Here is a 16,919-nt window from a genome sequence, read left to right on the forward strand (position 1 = left end):
TGAAGTAAGTGGGCAATTTTTGGCCAAAAATTGGGTAAGTGGTCACAGCCCTTTTTTTTATATTAAATTTTCTTTCTTTCTTTGTTCTTGGCTTTTTCTGAAGATTTTTGTTTCTTTGTAAAGAGGGAGGAAGATTTTTAGAGCACCTATGTTTACTTGCAATAATAACATGAATAGATAGTTGCTACATCAAGTTGACTTTTTGGTTATTAAAAAAAATGTTAACTATAAATAGGTGCTGGATCGCTTGCACTGTTGGTATATAGAAAATTTTTAAAAACGAGGAGGAGAATAAAGAATTGGAGATAAAGGAAAGAAAAATGTATATGTGGAATGGTAAATAGGTTGGGAAAAACCGAAAAAGGAGAGAATGGGAGTAAAAGTTCGGAAATTACCATTTATGTTCTTGGCCAAGTGTTTTTGTTCCTTGCATTGCAAGCAAGTATTGTCATAGGATCTCTTGCTTTCAATACTAATTGTAATTGCAAAAGTAATGGAAACTTCTAATATTCACGTACAGAGTCTGTCTCTCCAAAGAGCCTTAACCAATTTCATCAATTCACAATTTATCAGTCGATTAGTGAATCTATTTCTCCTTTTTCAGACTAAGATTGTGCATTTCGCAACGATTTTGAGTGCAACAGTTCACATTGGAGGCAATCTGATGGGAAAGAGGAGGAAAAGAGATTCATCAGATTTGGTAGAAGATTAATAAGATGTGTTCTGATCAAAGGGCTTCCGAAAGATGTATTGAGGTACTAAATTGTCCTATAAAATATAAAGTTATGGTACAATAGAAAATGAATTGCCAAGACGTTTTTTCTTCTGGTATGGAAGTAGGATAATGATCTCCAGTTCCAAGTATACCAACAATATGAAGAAGGAATGCACCACATTTCTTAAACACATTTGTGGCCACTTCACAATGATCAATCTGGGAAAGAAATCATGTGCCATCACTTATCCGTTAACATGTCCAATTTCTTTTGGTCAAGAATTATCTGTCAATTCAAGGCATATTTCTTGAAGTCCTCATGAGCCTGCAATACCAAATGGTCATATTCCCCCCACTCATCCCGGAATGTCTCTGGTTTGGTAACCATGTTCTCTATAGCTGCAAAGTACATTTGCTTTCTCCATTCCTCAGAGACTGGACACCCACACTCAGTTGCAACCCAATCTTCATATCCATACTGCAAAATGCAACAGTTAAAATATTTATTCCGTTCGGGATATAAAAATTCGAGACTAGAATAGCTGAACAGAAAAAATATCCAACAGAGGCTAAGAAGAACTAGTAGCTTTAGCTATGAAGTTTTGCTCTACTACAGCACATGCATTAATGCAAACATTTCAAAACAGCAAAGCCTGCCGAGATTGAGTGTGAGCGATGAGTTATACCAGCCATCGAAAAGTTATACGACGGAAGTGTCTATGAACCTCTTGACCTTTGATCAGTCAGAAGAAGCAGATAATGATAATATATTATAAGCACAAAAGGAAACAAAGATTATAATTCTTCACATTACATTTTTTATTATTTTTTATTTATATATCTTCCTGAATAATATGACATGCATTTCATTTGGTACAAATTGAAGGCTCCAACAGATTGAGAGAGATGAAACTTCTGCAGAACCCCATTAATTAGTTCTTATGGAGCTGACAGTCTGTTTTAACAAGAGATATGTACTTAATTAAACTGTCTCTGTGTATCAGACGTGGATCCAGTCAAGTCAATATGAAACATTTCATATAGTAACTGCTTTGCAGGTAGTTCTCTCGACAACCGATGATGAATGAACTCCTCAGTAAGGACGTACGGGTTGAAAGTAAATTAAAAACATAGGCAGCTAGACAACCAAAGAGATTGAATTTACTAGTTGCAAAAGAAAAGGAGACTGAATTTACCTGATAATCAGCAATGTTATGAGTGTATCGCTTAGGTGTGTCAGAAGCTTCAAGTAAAGAGTAGAAAGCTTTTACATCCTCCATCATGTACTCTTGGGATGGAAGTGCCATTCGATCAGACAAAATACCAGCTATCCACTTGCTTTGAAGTTCAAACATGAAGAAAAGAGCGACCTGGTAGCATGAATATGATATTCTAAGATTTACTTCAACAACCAATAAAATGGACAAAAAGATTCAACCATATAAGGACATGGGGTTTATGTAGATAAAAACCTTCCATGGTATACCAACGAAGGAAAGCGAAGGTGCAAAGGCAGGTGGAAAGACATGCTTGTACAGTGGCCCGACACGGTTGTCATCCACAGTCACAATGCCATTCGTTTCGAGAAAAGGAAAATGATACTTGTACCTTTAAAGAACAGAAGAAAAGATTACGTGCGATTTCCTAACAATTGGGAACACTACCCAGTAGCATGAAATACTGTAAAAAGGCTAAGCAAGTATACCCGGTGCAATGAAGAATGATGTCTGCATGGACAACACTCCCATCTTGGAAAACAACGCTCCCATCTTCATGGGCACTTTTGATCTGCACCGGTTTAAATAATATCAGAGCTCAAATAAAACAGAAAATTCCTTCACGAACTGCTCATCATAGCCACCCAATTCTTACCATTGAGTGAAGCCACAAGTTATCATAGCCAGGGTGCTTTTCAATGGTTTCATCAGCAACAGATCTAGATGCAATGTGGACTTCTTTAGCAACTCCAGCTATCTCCCGAGACATATCAACAGCACTTGTGCCGCTGCCTATCAAAATTACAACCTACGCAAAGCAGGAAAGGGCCAATATCAGCTATCTACTAAGGAGGTGAAAGAAAACAAAAACAGAAGTGCTTCTATGAGAAGTTGCATTGTTTCACACGTGTAATCACATCAGCAACTCAGACAACACAATGTAGAAGTTTCTACAGGATTCAGAAGGGAGCACAGACCTGATCTCTGAATGGCTCAGGATTACGGTAATTGTGGCTGTGAATTTGCTTCCCCTTCCATGCATTGATGCCTGAAAGGAGAAAAAGCAAGAATCAAGTTCAAATTCACAACCTGAAATATTCCAATGTGTAACAGAAAAAATAAAAACGAAAATGGCAAATGATACCTGGAATCTGAGCTACACGAGGCTCAGTATGGTGTCCATTACAGACCACCACAGCATCATAAACCTCTTCCAAAACCTCACCTCTCTTGCTCTTGGACTTCACCTTCCACTTTCCACCTTCCACCAAACCCACAAACACCACCTCACACTCGAACCTCACAACCTCGTAAATCCCAAACTCGGTAGCGTAGTCATTCAAGTACTGCAACACCTCTCTGTGACCCGGAAACCTTCTTGGGTCTCTCTCTTCATCTCCTTCCTTGGCCACAAAAGGGTAGTCCCGGAACCCCATGACCTCTCTTGGGAGATTGGTCCTGAGAGACTGGTACATGCTCGAGTGGACTATGTTTCTGTTTGGGTGGAGGCCAATTGGGTCGGACTCCACTTCTGGAGTGTAGACCCACGTGCCACCGATTTGGTCTCCTCGCTCGAACACGACGACAGTGTGACCTTCCCGCCGGAGCTCACGTGCCGCCACCAGGCCTGAGGCGCCGGCGCCGATCACCGCTACGTGCCGAGATAAGAGTTGCATTGTAGGATGAGCAGAGATAGCATAGACCTGCCATTTTATGTTGGTTAACTCAGGGCATCTACCGCCATAGGGCAAAAGCCAAATTGATTTAGCCTACCAAAAGCCAAATTGATTTAGCCAATTTAATAATAAAAAAATTTGATTAACCAATCAAATTTTGGTTAAGTGATCTCAGGCCAAAAGCTAAATTGATTTAGCCTACAAAACTTTCATCAACTGCGGACATCTCCAATCACAAGTCAAAAGCCAAATTGATTTAGCCAATTAAAAAAGAATATTTTATCCAAAATACTTATTTACTCTATAAAAAAAAAAAAAGTAACGTTGCCATTATTGGTCAAATTCTATGAGCTAAAAATAAAACGTTGTTTTTGAAATTGAAATTGCTCATCACCAACACTTTAGTGGGGCACTGGTGATACCTCCACTCAGAGCACTCAATATAAAGCTGCATGTGCATGTTATAAAAGATAATTATACTTAACTATGGTTTAATTATCTTATATATCAATATTTTATTGTTTTTTAATTCAACTAATCTTGGTTGTTTCGTCTTCAACCTTCACTTTCCAATACCCATCTCCAAAAGTATTCATTCACCATTATCACTTTTCAATACTTTTTAACCATCACTGTCCAAATTTGAATTACATAGCCCTTTTTGGGGGAAACTGCATTTCCTAATCCCAAAGGAACAACAACACGTAAACATTTATATAAGTTTATACAGAAATAAGGTGTTCACTTTCATATTTCAGATTCATTTGGCAAATACATCATTTGATATCACTGCTAATAAGTTAAACTCGATCCATCTGTGGTGAATTTCCAGAAGTCCTTATAAGCTTGCAGCACTAAATGGTCATCATCCCACTCATCGTGATATGTCTTCGGCCGGACTAGATAATTCTTTGCTACTGCGAACATTATTTGTTTTCTCCATTCTTCAAAGACTGGGCTCCCACACTGCGCTGCAAGCCAATCAGCATAATCGCCCTGTAAAAACAACAATCCAAATATTAACTCTCAATTTCATGTTAAGTATAGAGATATCAATGAGAATAAGACATTGACAAGGAAGCAAAGAAGCCGAACTTACTTGATAATCAGCAATGTCATGGGTTTGTCGTTTAGGTTTGCCAGAAGCTTCAAGTGAAGAGTAGAAAGCTTTGACATCCTCCATCATCTCCTCTTGAGATGGAAGCGCAATTCGATTAGACAAAACTCCTGCTATCCACTTGCTTTGAAGTTCAAAATTGGGGAAAGGAATAAGGGTCTGGGACCATTAAACAAAAAAGATTCAACCAAAATGCGGCATACACTTATGTTGAAAGTTAATGCACATTGATCATCTAAAATAATCTACATCAATCTAAAGAAGTTTAAAGCAAACAAGTGAAGTTTAAGAGTTGCTAGATTGATCTAGAATTATCATGTTAATTATTGCATTATGTGTCTAGAACAATCATGAAAGTATGAATGTAATCAATTAAGTTTATCATGGTCTAGAAAGTTCCATTGAGGTGTGGTTAATAATTAACCACAAGCAAGTCAGTGGTCATAGTAAGCCACAATGTCGGCTTACAAGATCTATATCTATGACGTGTATTCTTGCAATTATGGATCAATTAAGAAGTTTCAAGCAGAAGCAATTAAGCAAGAGTGCAAAGCCTTCCCTCCTCTGTTCCAGACTCAACCATCTCCTCTACTCCTTCTCCCAAACTCTTGCTCCCAAAACTATAAAGTCTTAAACACATTGTCCTAGCCCACTACTCCTAAAGCTTCCGCACCAAATTCCAACAGTGGTATCAAAGCCACAAATTCTAACAATTTCAAGGTAAAGAATTAACACACCTTCGATGGTACCCCGACAAAAGAAAGCGACGGTGCCAAGGCAGGTGGGAAGACATGCTTGAACAGTGGCCCGACACGGTTGTCATCCTCATCAACGGTTACAATGCCATTGGTTTCGAGAAAAGGAAAATGATATTTGTACCTTGGAAGGAAAATTAAAGACGTAGATTATTATTGCTCTCATTTTTGTTACACTTCACATTACCTCACATTCAGTACAGAGGATTACAAAGCAGGTATACCTTGTGCAGTGAAGAATGGTGTCAGCAACGACAACACTCCTATCTGTGAAAACAACACTACCATCTTCATGGACACTTTCAATCTGCATCAGTTAGATTATATCATAAGTTCATAACTTCTCATAGCCGAAATTCTTACTTTGGTGAGTTATGTTACCTTAGAGTGAAGCCACATGTTATCATAGCCACTATTAATCTGCATCGGTTTAGATTTCAGCATTAGTGCAAAACTTCTCATCATAGTCACCAAAACCGATCCATTCTATGGGTGTTATCTTACCATAGCGTTAAGCCGCGTCGTATTAAAGCAAGGCTTCTTCTCATTGGTTTCGGACGCAACAGATCTAGATGAAATGTGAACCTCTTTGGCAACTCCAGCGATGTCCCGAGAGATATCAGTAGCACTACTGGAGCTCCCTATTAAAATTACAACCTATGCAAAGCAGGCACCGAATAATCGAAGTTAACGTCTACAAAAGAAAACGAAAACAGAACAGTTAAAGTAGTCCTACGTACCCTATGACCTGCTTCATACAAGTTGCTTTGTTTCGCATATATTCTCACATTGGCAAGTTATGAGGACAGAACCTAGCTACAAAATTTTACAGAATGTACAAGTACTGTCACGGACCTGATCTCGAAACAGCTCAGGAGTCCGATAGTTGTGGCTGTGAATTTGCTTCCCTTTCCATGTAGTGATACCTAAAAAGAATGTAAATGCTATAAATGAGGAGAAACGTGTACGATGCAACATATTTTTGTTGTATACTTTTGTGGCAATAGAATCCGCACCACTCAAAGGTTAGACATATATAATATCAACATTGTTTCCACTTAACTTTCTTGTGTTAACATGTGTTTTTATCTGAAAACATATATTTATGTACGATTAAGAGTAATATAACCACTTGTCTTCGTTATGTTGTTGTGTCTTTGTGTTTTTTTTCAAGGTGAGACTTTTTCTCTACGCATCCTTGACTTGTATATGGAAACACAAAATCCCATATACTACAATGCCATTAAAATTGCAACCTCAAAAAATTCGGTACCAATACCATTCTGTTCATCAACTAACAAGTAAAGCTAGCTCTCTATGATTGATATTAATTCATACCTGGAATTTCTGCAACACGAGGATTAGTATAGTGCCCACAACAAACAACCACAGCATCTTAAATCTCTTCCATATACTCACTTGTCTTGCTCTTGGATTTAACCATCCACTTGCCACCCTCCACCAAACCCACGAACGCCACCTCACTCTCAAGCCTTACCATCTCAGAAATCCCAAACTCGCTGGCGAAGTCCTTCTAATACGTCAACACCTCTCTGTGACCCGGATGATAACATGACCGCCATAGATCACAAAGCTTGAAATGTAATTAAGCTGAAGAAGGAAGAAGAACTTACAGAGAGAAAAAGCAAGAACTAATATTCAGCAATAATGAAAGTCTCGTTAATTATTACAACACCTTTTGACTATTTATAGCAACTCAAAAACGGAAAAAGACAAACCCTAGCATGTTTATTTATTACAGCCTGTAATTTTGCCAGCATGGCATAATCCTCATCACTAGCAGAAAGTCAACAATCTCAAGACCTGATGATGACCAGCATGATATAGTTGACTCGTTAACACCGGATACCTTCCCGGGTCTCTCTCTTCATCTCCTTCCTTGGCCACAAATGGATAGTCCCGGAACCCCATGATCTCTCTTGGAAGGTTGGTCCTGAGAGACTGGTACATGCTCGAGTGGACCCTGGTTCTATCTGGGTCAATACCAACTGGGTCGGACTCCACTTCTGGAGTGTAGACCCAAGGCCGATCTTGAGATTGTACAAGCCTGAGGTAAATAGTTAAAATGTGGCCTTACATGAAGTTTAAATAAGTATTTTTTTCAAATAGCTATAGAAAATCATTTTTCCATTATAAAAATAATATCAAGAAAAAGGTACATAATAAAAATTATGTTACTGTTTATAGATTATAAAAGAAAAAAATGAACTGAAAATGTAAAACAAAAAAAGGAAAAACTCAGGTCTCAAAAGTCATCATAGGAGTCGAATCTCAATTACCAAGATAGAGCAAAGACCGCATCACCACTGCAGTAACACAACCAACCAGTTTCAAACTCGCAAAGTTGATATATATTATACTAAGCATACTGGAACTCAAAGCTTTAGAGGCCCCCCAGAAGCTGGTGGCCTGAGGCAGCTGCCTCAGGTAGCTACCCTCAGGGCCGGCTCTGGTAGACCCAAGTGCCACTGATTTGGTCTCCTCGCTCGAAGACGACAACAGTGTGACCTTCCCGCCGGAGCTCACGTGCCTCCACCAAGCCGCTGGCACCAGCACCGATCACAGTTACGTGGCGGGATAAGGGATGTATTGTAGCCGAACGAGCAGAGGGAGCATCAGCCATCGCCGGAGCAAATGCTAGAGACTTGCATGCTTAACATTTTTTTTATCGTTCGTCTTTGTTTACTAGAAAAATGACAGTGTGCCTAATTAACCATGTATGTATAGTTTCCTCCCCTTTTTTTTTTTTTGAAAGGCCCTTCCCTTTTTATATCGATTTAAAGAAATGTATTTCTTTAAAATAAGAGCAATCCTTCACTGATTGATTATATATGTATAATTGTATACGCACTCCCTTTTATTTATCTATTTATTTTTTTAATCGATTTAAAGAATTGTATTTCTTTTCAAATTAGAGAGAAAACTTTAATTTGTAAGAGTTTAAATATATAAAGCCAAGATCTAGAACTTACATGATTTCACCACATTAACCGTAAGGCGGAAACATAAACTACATACCTTGTTCCATTGGAGCAATATGTAGTATACTAAGATGCAGCGGCTCAGCGAAGTCGTCAATCCAAAGAAAATGGTTTCTCTCTCAGCCCTTGCACCTCAAACTCTCATAGGTGTTTTGAGTACTTTATGTGTGTACATAAGATGGAATTGTGCACCGGTTATATAGGGTGAGAGAGGACCAATGTCCATCAATGACTCAAGTGATTTCCATCCATAATGTGATAATGGAAATAGATTAGAAAATTCCCTCTGATTGATCAATTGGGATCCATCATTTAGTCTATCAAATCATATATGGAATATACACCATAAACACCAATTACTAATTCATACGATCCACAATTAAAGGAGTAAATTCTTACATAATTTCACAACAGAAATAAGAGCAATCCTTCACTGATTGATTACGCAATTCAATGGCAAAAGTATAAGTTTACGGTGAACAATTAGCTCAGGTTCTTTGAATCTTTGCTATATCAGCATTAGACTTTGTTGTCATTTGCTAAACCTTAGCCTGCACTACGATCTAGAAAGTTAGCTTCCTGAAGAGTCAGACAGTCGATTAGTCTCTCGTCGGTAAGCTGTCAGCCAATCGATCAACTTTCGCAAGTCTCTCATCGGCAAGCCTTTACTGTTTATCTCTCCTCTCTGCTTCTTTGGCCCTTAATTCATCCTACAAACGTTTTATGTCCGCATCAAGCTTAGATATGCTTTGCGCAATGAATCAGTTTGCACCTCATCCAGTTGTTTCAATTGAAGTGGTCTGCCTTCATTTGCATTCAAAGGTTCATTGAGGCTCTCTTCCACTCCAAAATCAGCCTCCTGAAGATTCTTTGGAGTACTGGTGACAATTTGCTTCTGATTTAGGTTGATAACCTCAACATGCTCTAAGTTTAGCAAATTGATAGCAGTTTCTTGAATGACAGCTTCGACTCCATGGTCACTTTCAGCAATATTGCCAGGCAATAGAGAGGCAGGTCGTTGTTTACAAGTCTCTCATCATGGAGTTCTCCTGCATTGAACTCGATTTTTTGAGCTACTTCAAAGGTGTTGGGGACACGGTGTTTCTGATTTGTTTCCAGATTACAAGCAGACTGTTGTGTCGAGAACCTACAAGTCTGAGAACCTACAATTAAGAAGACTTGATTTCAGTTATCAAAGTTAAATTACAAAGATTTTAAGTTTGCGGTTAGGAAATAGGTTACGTTTAAACACATTTGTGGCCACTTCATTCAGAAGGATCAATCTGGGAAAGAAATCGTGTGCCATCACTTACCCATAAACTCAAAACCCACACACAAAACTCCCTCACTAAAGAACATAATGCTTCATTGTTAAGAAAGAGAAGAAAAATACACAGAACCAGCACATAATTAACTGGCTAGGGGGAATTTGGCACCCAGCTCAGTACCTAATTAATTACAAAAGCAGTAAAAACAGTACTAGAATGCATGTAACGACATAAACAGGTTAAATGCATACATAAAGGAAATTAAAGAGCAATGCAAACAAAACTAAGGAAAAGACACAGATGACATCTCAGCTTTTGTTGTTGCCCACAGAGCCGAATTGTAATTCCCCATCCCAGTTTTATTTAAGCTTATTCAGTTAAGCATCTGCAGCTAGAGAATGGAGATTTATTCACAAAATCAAGGGAAACATGAATAATAAAATGACCAAAAAGAGATCAAACTTTAATTTCGCAACAAATAAAAGAGCAATCCTTCACTGAATGATGGAGCAATTCATTGGCAAAAGTATAAGTTTACGGCGAACAATTAGCTCATATCAGAATTTGACTTTGTTGTCATTCGCCAGACCATAGTCTGTCTGCATTCCAACAAGAGCTGCATTACTATCTGGAAAGTTGGCTTCATAAAGAATCGGACAACCGATCAACTGTCGCAAGTCTGTCGGCAAGCCTTTGCTGTTTATCTATCCTCTCTGCTTCTTTGGCCCTTAATTCTTCCTGCAAATGTTTTATGTCGGCATCAAGCTCAGATATGCTTTGCAGCAACGAATCAGTTTGCACCCCATTAAGTTGTTTCAATTGAAGTGGTCTGCCTTCATTTGCATTCAAAGGTTCAATGAGGCTCTCTTCCATGCCAAAATCAGCCTCCTGAAGATTCTTTGGCGTATTGGTGACAATTTGCTTCCGATGTAGGTCCATAACCTCAGCATGCTCCAAGAAATTGATAGGAGTTTCTTTAATGACAGCTTTGATTCCATGTTCACTACTTTCAGCAATATTGCCAGGCAATAGAGGCCCGTCGTTGTTTACAAGTCTGTCATCATGGAGTTCTCCTTCATTAAACTCGATTTCTTTAGAAACTTTGGAGGTGTTTGGGATGTGCTGTTTCTGATTTGTTTCCAGGCTACAAGCAGACTCAGTTGTGTCGAGAACCTACAAGAAGACTTTATTTCAGTTATCAAAGTTACATTACAAAGATTTTAAGTATGCGGTTAGGAAATAGGTTTCATTTACCTCTTCTTTACCAGTATGCGACTTATGTACATCCTGTTGCATATCGGAAACTTCTTCTAGTACCCTTTCAGTGGAAATCTTCAACTGGAATGGGCACCAATTTACCTGTAAAGCACTGCTTTGCAAGGATGGGACTTTCACAATGCAATTTCTCGAGCAAAACCTTTCCAAACTTATTAAATCACTGAGTTCCAAATGTTGCAACCGGCTGAAAACAATCTCACAATTACTTGCATCTTCTTCAATTCCTTCACTTGTGAAGATTTCTTTCATATTTTTACATTCATCAACTTTCAATTTTTTCAGTCCCACTAAACTTTGAGCTACCGAATAACTTGTCAAATATTGCAATCGCCAGCAAAAAGTTACTTCTATAATTGTTAGATTCCGAAAGGATATTGCAGACAACTTTAGGTTATTCAATCCACAAAACTTCACCTCTAGAATTTCCAACAGTGGAAAAACTGGGCTCTCTTCTGAGAGATGCATGAGCTTGATCTCCATTCCATGCAACCTCAACGTTTTCACCTTTTCATCTAAAAGAAAGTATGGTGCAACTGTCTCAACATTCTCATCATTTGTGCCCCTTTCTTTAATTTCTTTGTAGATTTGAATTCTGTTACTCAAATGATTAAAGATGAATGTCTCCAATTTAGGACACTTCTCCAATTGCGACCTCTTCAGAGCTGCAAACTCAACATAACTTCCTGAACAGAATCTAGTGAGACAAGGAAGATCATTTAGCTCCAATTGTTCTAACTTCGGAAACAAGTTATCCTTTTCTTCACCGTGACCTTCTGACAATACTACCTCTTTCATGATTTGACATTCAGATATCCGAAGATGTTTAAGTTGTACAAAACTTTTTGCCACGGAAGATGACAATAAGAAACTTAAACCATCACATTGGTGAACAGCCAATCTTGTTAAGTTGGGCAAACCAATCTGTAGACAAAATTCATATCTAAGACATTACAATGTATGTGATGAAAGAAAGAGAATATTCACCTTTTATATATAGGTCAAAATAAGATTATTATACAGGGTTCTCCTGAGACATATTTTTAATTATACAAAAAATAACTAGTGATGATAATATGTCTTAAACTCAGAGTTATAGAAACTATATCAAACTGGCACCAAATTAAAGATGTACCTTATAGATGTTTATGACTTGCAGATGTTGCGGATGCTCAGAATCTTCAGTATCTAAATAATGGTCAATATTATTAGCATTCTGTGTCTCACTTAAGGACAAGTCTTCACATCTCTCCAGCAGCCATATTAATCCTTCATCCAATTCTTTAATGCTGGTAGTGAGTTTGAGTTTTAGTGTCTTGAGGGTCGTCTCAGCCATAAATTTCTCTCGTGATGTATATCTGTCAACCCATGCATCTCCAATAACAATATTGAATCTTTCGAACTCGTGGGAGAACAAGTTTGCTGGAAGGATGTCAGTATTCGGAATATGTACCTCTAATACAGATAGCTGAGACAAATGCTTCAACTCACTAAGGCTCACATTACTTCTTTCACCTTCAACCTCCCACTTGTTGAAGCTGTTTCTCATTCTCAATTCTTGTAGTCTCTCCAAGCTTGAGATGACACCAGGTGAAATAACTTCGAGTTCAGAGCAATCAGATAATTCCAGCAACTGAAGACGGGTCAGTTTCCCTATTTCCTTTGGTAATTGTTTGACATTGGACTGGAAAAAGCTAAGAATTTCCAAGTTACTTAGCTCCCCAACTAAAGCAGTGTCTCCCACTATGCATTGATCTAAAAATAGGGCATGCAGATTCTTCAAGTACTGAAGAGAGGAAGGTAGTGACAGCATATGCAGTCTTGTTAAATCCAACACTTTTAGTTCCTCAATCTCTCTAAAAAAGTTTGTTGGGATTTCCACTGACACATCACCTGTACCGTGTAAATAGAACAGCTTTAATTTGGGGTATATCCTAGGTACTTCAGAAAGCACAGGAACAGTACTAGATTGTAAAGATTTCATAGTGCACTTTTTGAAGAAATCCTTATCTAGCCATTCCTTAAATTCATAATTTCCCCTATCATCGACTGATGATAAGATGTGTTCATCTCTGAGTGCAATCCGGTTAGCAACATCACGCACAAGGTTATGCATTTTGACATATCTGCTATCATCACTATCTGTCAGTAGACAAGAATCTTTTAGTTTTCCAACCCATTTAAGCAATGTATTTTGTGCTTCCTCCACTGTGTATCCCTTTCTAAAGAGACCCAAACCCATACTATATTTCAGCAAGGCTGGCAAATAAATATCCTTTCCCCATATAGCAAATCCACATAGCAAGAACAACTGCTCAAGTTCCTTATCCTTCAGCTGATCGTAACTCCACTCCAGACACAAGTATGGGTTCTCTGTAAATTCTTGGCTTTTTAGGCATCTCAATGCATCTTTCCATGGAGGTGAAGTAGTTTGTTTCTTCAAAGCGCTTGCAACTGTGACAACTAAAATAGGCAAGCCACTACAACATTCGGCTACTTGGAGTGCTACTTCTCGTATAGCATAATTCTTAACAACGTCGCCTGCCTTCTTCTTAAATAGAATCCAAGCCTCTTCTTCCACCAAGATGTCAAGCTGAAAATCTACCTGCGTGTTCATACCAGATAACGATTCTCTACTTGTACATGTCAGCAATATCTTACAAGTAGCCACACTTGGAAGTTGGAGAGCCTCCAAGTCAATTTGTTCCCAAACATCATCCAGAATTACAAGGATGTTTTTGTCCTGTATATCGGCAGAAGTACGACTTGCTCTTCCATCTAAATTCTCATCATCAAAAATCTTCATATCTAACTTATTTAAAATTTTGTTTTGAATTCCTTCCAAGTGTGGATTTTCTTTCACATCTAGTAGGATAACCACATTGTCAAATAAATTTTTATCTTCTGTAGCTTGCCTGTAGACTTCTTTTGCTAGTGTGGTTTTACCCACACCTTCAATTCCATACACCCCGATCCTATGAGTATTAGGATTCTCAAGTTCATCCATGATTTGGGCCACAACTGATGTCCTTGATGGAAAGGCCAGGTACTCTCCGGTGGACTCAACCCAAAGCTCTTGCGGCCGAATAACAGAAATAACGGGAAATTCTCGTCTTTCATAGAGTTCAACAAGATGGTGCACCAATATTTTTGATTTCCTGCCTAGGTGATGACGGATTGTCAGATTAGGACAAAACCCAAGGAGACATTTCAGCTTGGCTTGGTTTTCATCTTTCAACAATTCCTCTGCCTGTGCATTGATGTTGCCCACTTCCTGTAGCCACAACTGGACATCTGGTTGAACTGCTTCACCTTTGTCTTCAGCTTCCACAACTTTATCCTCTACAGCCTCCCGGGCGGCGTTCAATTCTTCCAATTGAGCCTGCAGTCTTTGAAGGTTGCTTTTGCAGTGAATTACATATCCCACTTGGCGTCCTACGAGTTCAATTGTCTCCTTAGTTTTAAAAAGAATTGCCTCCGTAAATCTAATCGCCATTCGTCTGCTGAATATTGCAGGGTCAGGTATTGACTTGATGATAATCTTTTTTTTTTTTTTTTTTTTTGGGAGAATGAAGACTTGATGATAATCATGATTAATTAAAGGTTTGAAAAAAATTGGGATCGTTTTTTTTTATGCAAAAACTTGGGATCGTTGCTGTTGATAATACCATATGTTTTAGTACAAGACGATACACTTAAATTATCAGGCGTAGGGATAAAATCTAACCGATAAAGGATAATTTTAAAGAACATACATGAATTTGTTATGTGTTTTGACTTATGGATGAAGCTAAGTGGTCTTTAATTTCCCTTTGCTTTTTTTTTTTTGGTTTTAGGTCTTTGACTTCCTTTGCTTAGAAGGGTTTTACCCAAATCAAGGAAAAAAAAAATGAAAATTTAGGAAATCTAGAGGCAGTACCTGTATGTAGTTGATTTTGCTTTGTTTCTAACTTGAGAAGAACAGCAATCAAAGTAAAACTAGAGAAGGTTGATGCAACGAACAAATTAACTGCAAGCTGCCTAACAAGAGGAATAATCTAATTAAAGTAAGAAGTAAGAACAGAGAGTTTGCAAAGGAGAATAGTAGAAGTAAAAAGTAAAAACAGAGTGTTTGCAATAATATTGTTCAATGAAATCAAGGACGCATGAAGTCGAGCAACAAAAGTAAAAGTAAATCCTTACTGATATCAGTTTTTTTGTTTTTTTAGGGGTAATGAAAAATAAAAGAGCAGCAGCAGCTAGTAGTAAATTAACTGGATTTAAGAACGAATGAAATTAAAGGACGTACCGTGGTTATGACCTGGAACCAAAGCTGAGTTGCTCCTCTAATTTCTTGTGGCAACAATGTCAGATTGTCAGAGAAAGAAGCACATCTGTTTTTCGATTGGCTTCTTAGAATTGAGAAGTACAGTAGAGCGATGATCAAAGTAGAACTGGGAGGAAAAGAGAAGATTGTTCAAGTGTGTAAAGGCCCAGGACTACCAAACGAAAACAATGAGCGGATAAGGCAACACTTTCAGATCTGTTTCTCAAATGCGAGTGATGCCACCATGTCTAGATGGTAAAGCCAACTCTTTATTATTATATTATTAATATTAATTAAAAAGTAGTGAAGACACCGTTATACAGCTATTTGGACTCTCAATTATGTATCCCCGTTACCAAACCAAATTAAAATGTTGAGAACATAATTTCCATTATGAATTGATATTTGTATTGAAAGTATTGGAGAGTATAAAATAACTTTACATGGAATAAGGACCATGAAAAACTGTACACACCTTTCCCCATTTCTTCTCTGCATATCCTACTCCAGCACACTGGCACATACAAATTATTATGCTTCAAACTTCATATACACTAATTACAAGACATGCTTGCTGTAACCTTACAAGTCTATAACTATAACTCAAAGCATCAGCAGTGAAGACTAATTTTTTATACTCAAATTTGGGTCCAAATAAATTGAAATAGTAGTTTGAGTCTATCTGAATAGTGTACAATAGGACTTACTTTTATAGGGTGCTACAGTGGTGCAGGACTTATTTTTAAATCTATTTCCAGCCAAAAACCAAGCCCACAGCCCAGAGGCCCGCTATCTCTGCCTTCCCTTTTTTTTTTTTTTTTCAACGACCTGAGCGACGTCGTTTGCGTGGTGGTGGTGTTCTTGCTGATCGGGGTGCGTGAGATCGGTGAGAGCGAGAGGGCGGCGGGCGGCCTCGTTTTCGACGGCGTCCATGGTGGCGACGTTGATGCAGGAGAAGCGCTCGAGGGAGGAGACGGTGGCGCTGACCCAGCCGGCGACCGATATGAACTTGGTCTCGGACCCGACCCGGACTCGAACTCAGGCTGTCGCGCCAGCATTACTCCCGTTCCTCTCCGACTTGGAAGCACACGCTGTAACCCTTCAAAACCCGAACTCGACTCGTCTGTGCGACTTCGAAACCCGAAAATCCGCCGCCGCCGACGCCGTCTTCTGCCATGGACGAGTACTTCCGCTTTAGAGTGTCTCGATCAGAGTAGGAAGGATCCGGTGAGAGAGTGGTGGATCGGGAGAGAGAGAGAGAGAGAGAGAGTGAGTGCATATCGGAGAGGGATGAGAGAGAGAGAGAGAATAAGTGTAATTAATTAATTAAGTCAAGGGCCAAATTGTTATTTTGCTTTAAACAGAATAACTGAGAATAATAATTAATTATCAGAAATAAGTGGGAATTTTTAATACTTTGAATCAAGGACTCACGAAAAAATACTAACTAGGATGGCATGCATGATTGCTCGACAAAGTATTCGTCACAGTGGGAGATGGGCATAGGGATAGGCACAGCAAATTGTGCGTGAGGACCACAGCAATCAGCGTGTCTTTTTTTTGGATACTATTTTGGCAGTTTGAAGCA

The 16,919-nt window shown here is 38.6% G+C and overlaps 2 protein-coding genes and 1 pseudogene across 7 annotated transcripts; all 3 read right to left on the reverse strand.

Annotated features, from left to right (window-relative positions):
- Nucleotides 1-719: 719 nt before the first annotated feature.
- On the reverse strand, nucleotides 720-3,648 carry LOC112180648 (flavin-containing monooxygenase FMO GS-OX-like 4). The gene is made up of 7 exons (XM_024319211.2): nucleotides 3,077-3,648; nucleotides 2,910-2,980; nucleotides 2,588-2,740; nucleotides 2,421-2,503; nucleotides 2,188-2,323; nucleotides 1,912-2,085; nucleotides 720-1,193 (listed from the first exon to the last, which is right to left on the reverse strand). Exons 1-7 carry the CDS (start codon nucleotides 3,606-3,608, stop codon nucleotides 1,005-1,007), a joined length of 1,338 nt encoding a protein of 445 aa, XP_024174979.1. The 5' UTR covers nucleotides 3,609-3,648; the 3' UTR covers nucleotides 720-1,004.
- Nucleotides 3,649-4,165: 517 nt separating this feature from the next.
- LOC112179403 lies at nucleotides 4,166-8,124 on the reverse strand (annotated as a pseudogene).
- Nucleotides 8,125-8,876: 752 nt separating this feature from the next.
- On the reverse strand, nucleotides 8,877-16,644 carry LOC112175284 (disease resistance protein At4g27190). 6 transcript variants are annotated; one of them, XM_040509854.1, is made up of 7 exons: nucleotides 16,039-16,644; nucleotides 15,807-15,845; nucleotides 15,314-15,458; nucleotides 14,945-15,041; nucleotides 12,161-14,460; nucleotides 11,005-11,949; nucleotides 8,877-10,923 (listed from the first exon to the last, which is right to left on the reverse strand). In XM_040509854.1, the coding sequence occupies exons 2-7, from the start codon at nucleotides 15,827-15,829 to the stop codon at nucleotides 10,393-10,395; spliced, it is 4,041 nt and encodes a 1,346-aa protein (XP_040365788.1). In that variant the 5' UTR covers nucleotides 15,830-15,845; nucleotides 16,039-16,644; the 3' UTR covers nucleotides 8,877-10,392. The 6 variants fall into 6 exon arrangements, with proteins under 6 accessions (XP_040365788.1, XP_024168727.2, XP_040365789.1 ...); XM_024312959.2 differs by having other exon boundaries at nucleotides 15,807-16,644; XM_040509855.1 differs by lacking the exon at nucleotides 15,807-15,845 and having other exon boundaries at nucleotides 12,161-14,525; nucleotides 14,945-15,045; nucleotides 16,039-16,642.
- Nucleotides 16,645-16,919: the final 275 nt, after the last annotated feature.

The sequence above is a fragment of the Rosa chinensis genome, chromosome 7 (assembly GCF_002994745.2).
Source record: "Rosa chinensis cultivar Old Blush chromosome 7, RchiOBHm-V2, whole genome shotgun sequence".
NCBI lineage: Eukaryota > Viridiplantae > Streptophyta > Magnoliopsida > Rosales > Rosaceae > Rosa > Rosa chinensis.

Coding starts and splice junctions, on each gene's coding strand:
- LOC112180648 (XM_024319211.2), bottom strand. CDS start 3,608: ATGCAACTCTTATCTCGGCACGTAGCGGTGATCGGCGCCGGCGCCTCA. Junction 2,741..2,909: donor CTGAGCCATTCAGAGATCAG/GTCTGTGCTCCC, acceptor TGCTTTGCGTAG/GTTGTAATTTTGATAGGCAG. Junction 2,504..2,587: donor ACTTGTGGCTTCACTCAATG/GTAAGAATTGGG, acceptor AAACCGGTGCAG/ATCAAAAGTGCCCATGAAGA.
- LOC112175284 (XM_040509854.1), bottom strand. CDS start 15,829: ATGCAGAGAAGAAATGGGGAAAG. Junction 14,461..14,944: donor GCAAAATCAACTACATACAG/GTACTGCCTCTA, acceptor TTGAACTCGTAG/GACGCCAAGTGGGATATGTA. Junction 10,924..11,004: donor CGCATACTGGTAAAGAAGAG/GTAAATGAAACC, acceptor GTCTTCTTGTAG/GTTCTCGACACAACTGAGTC.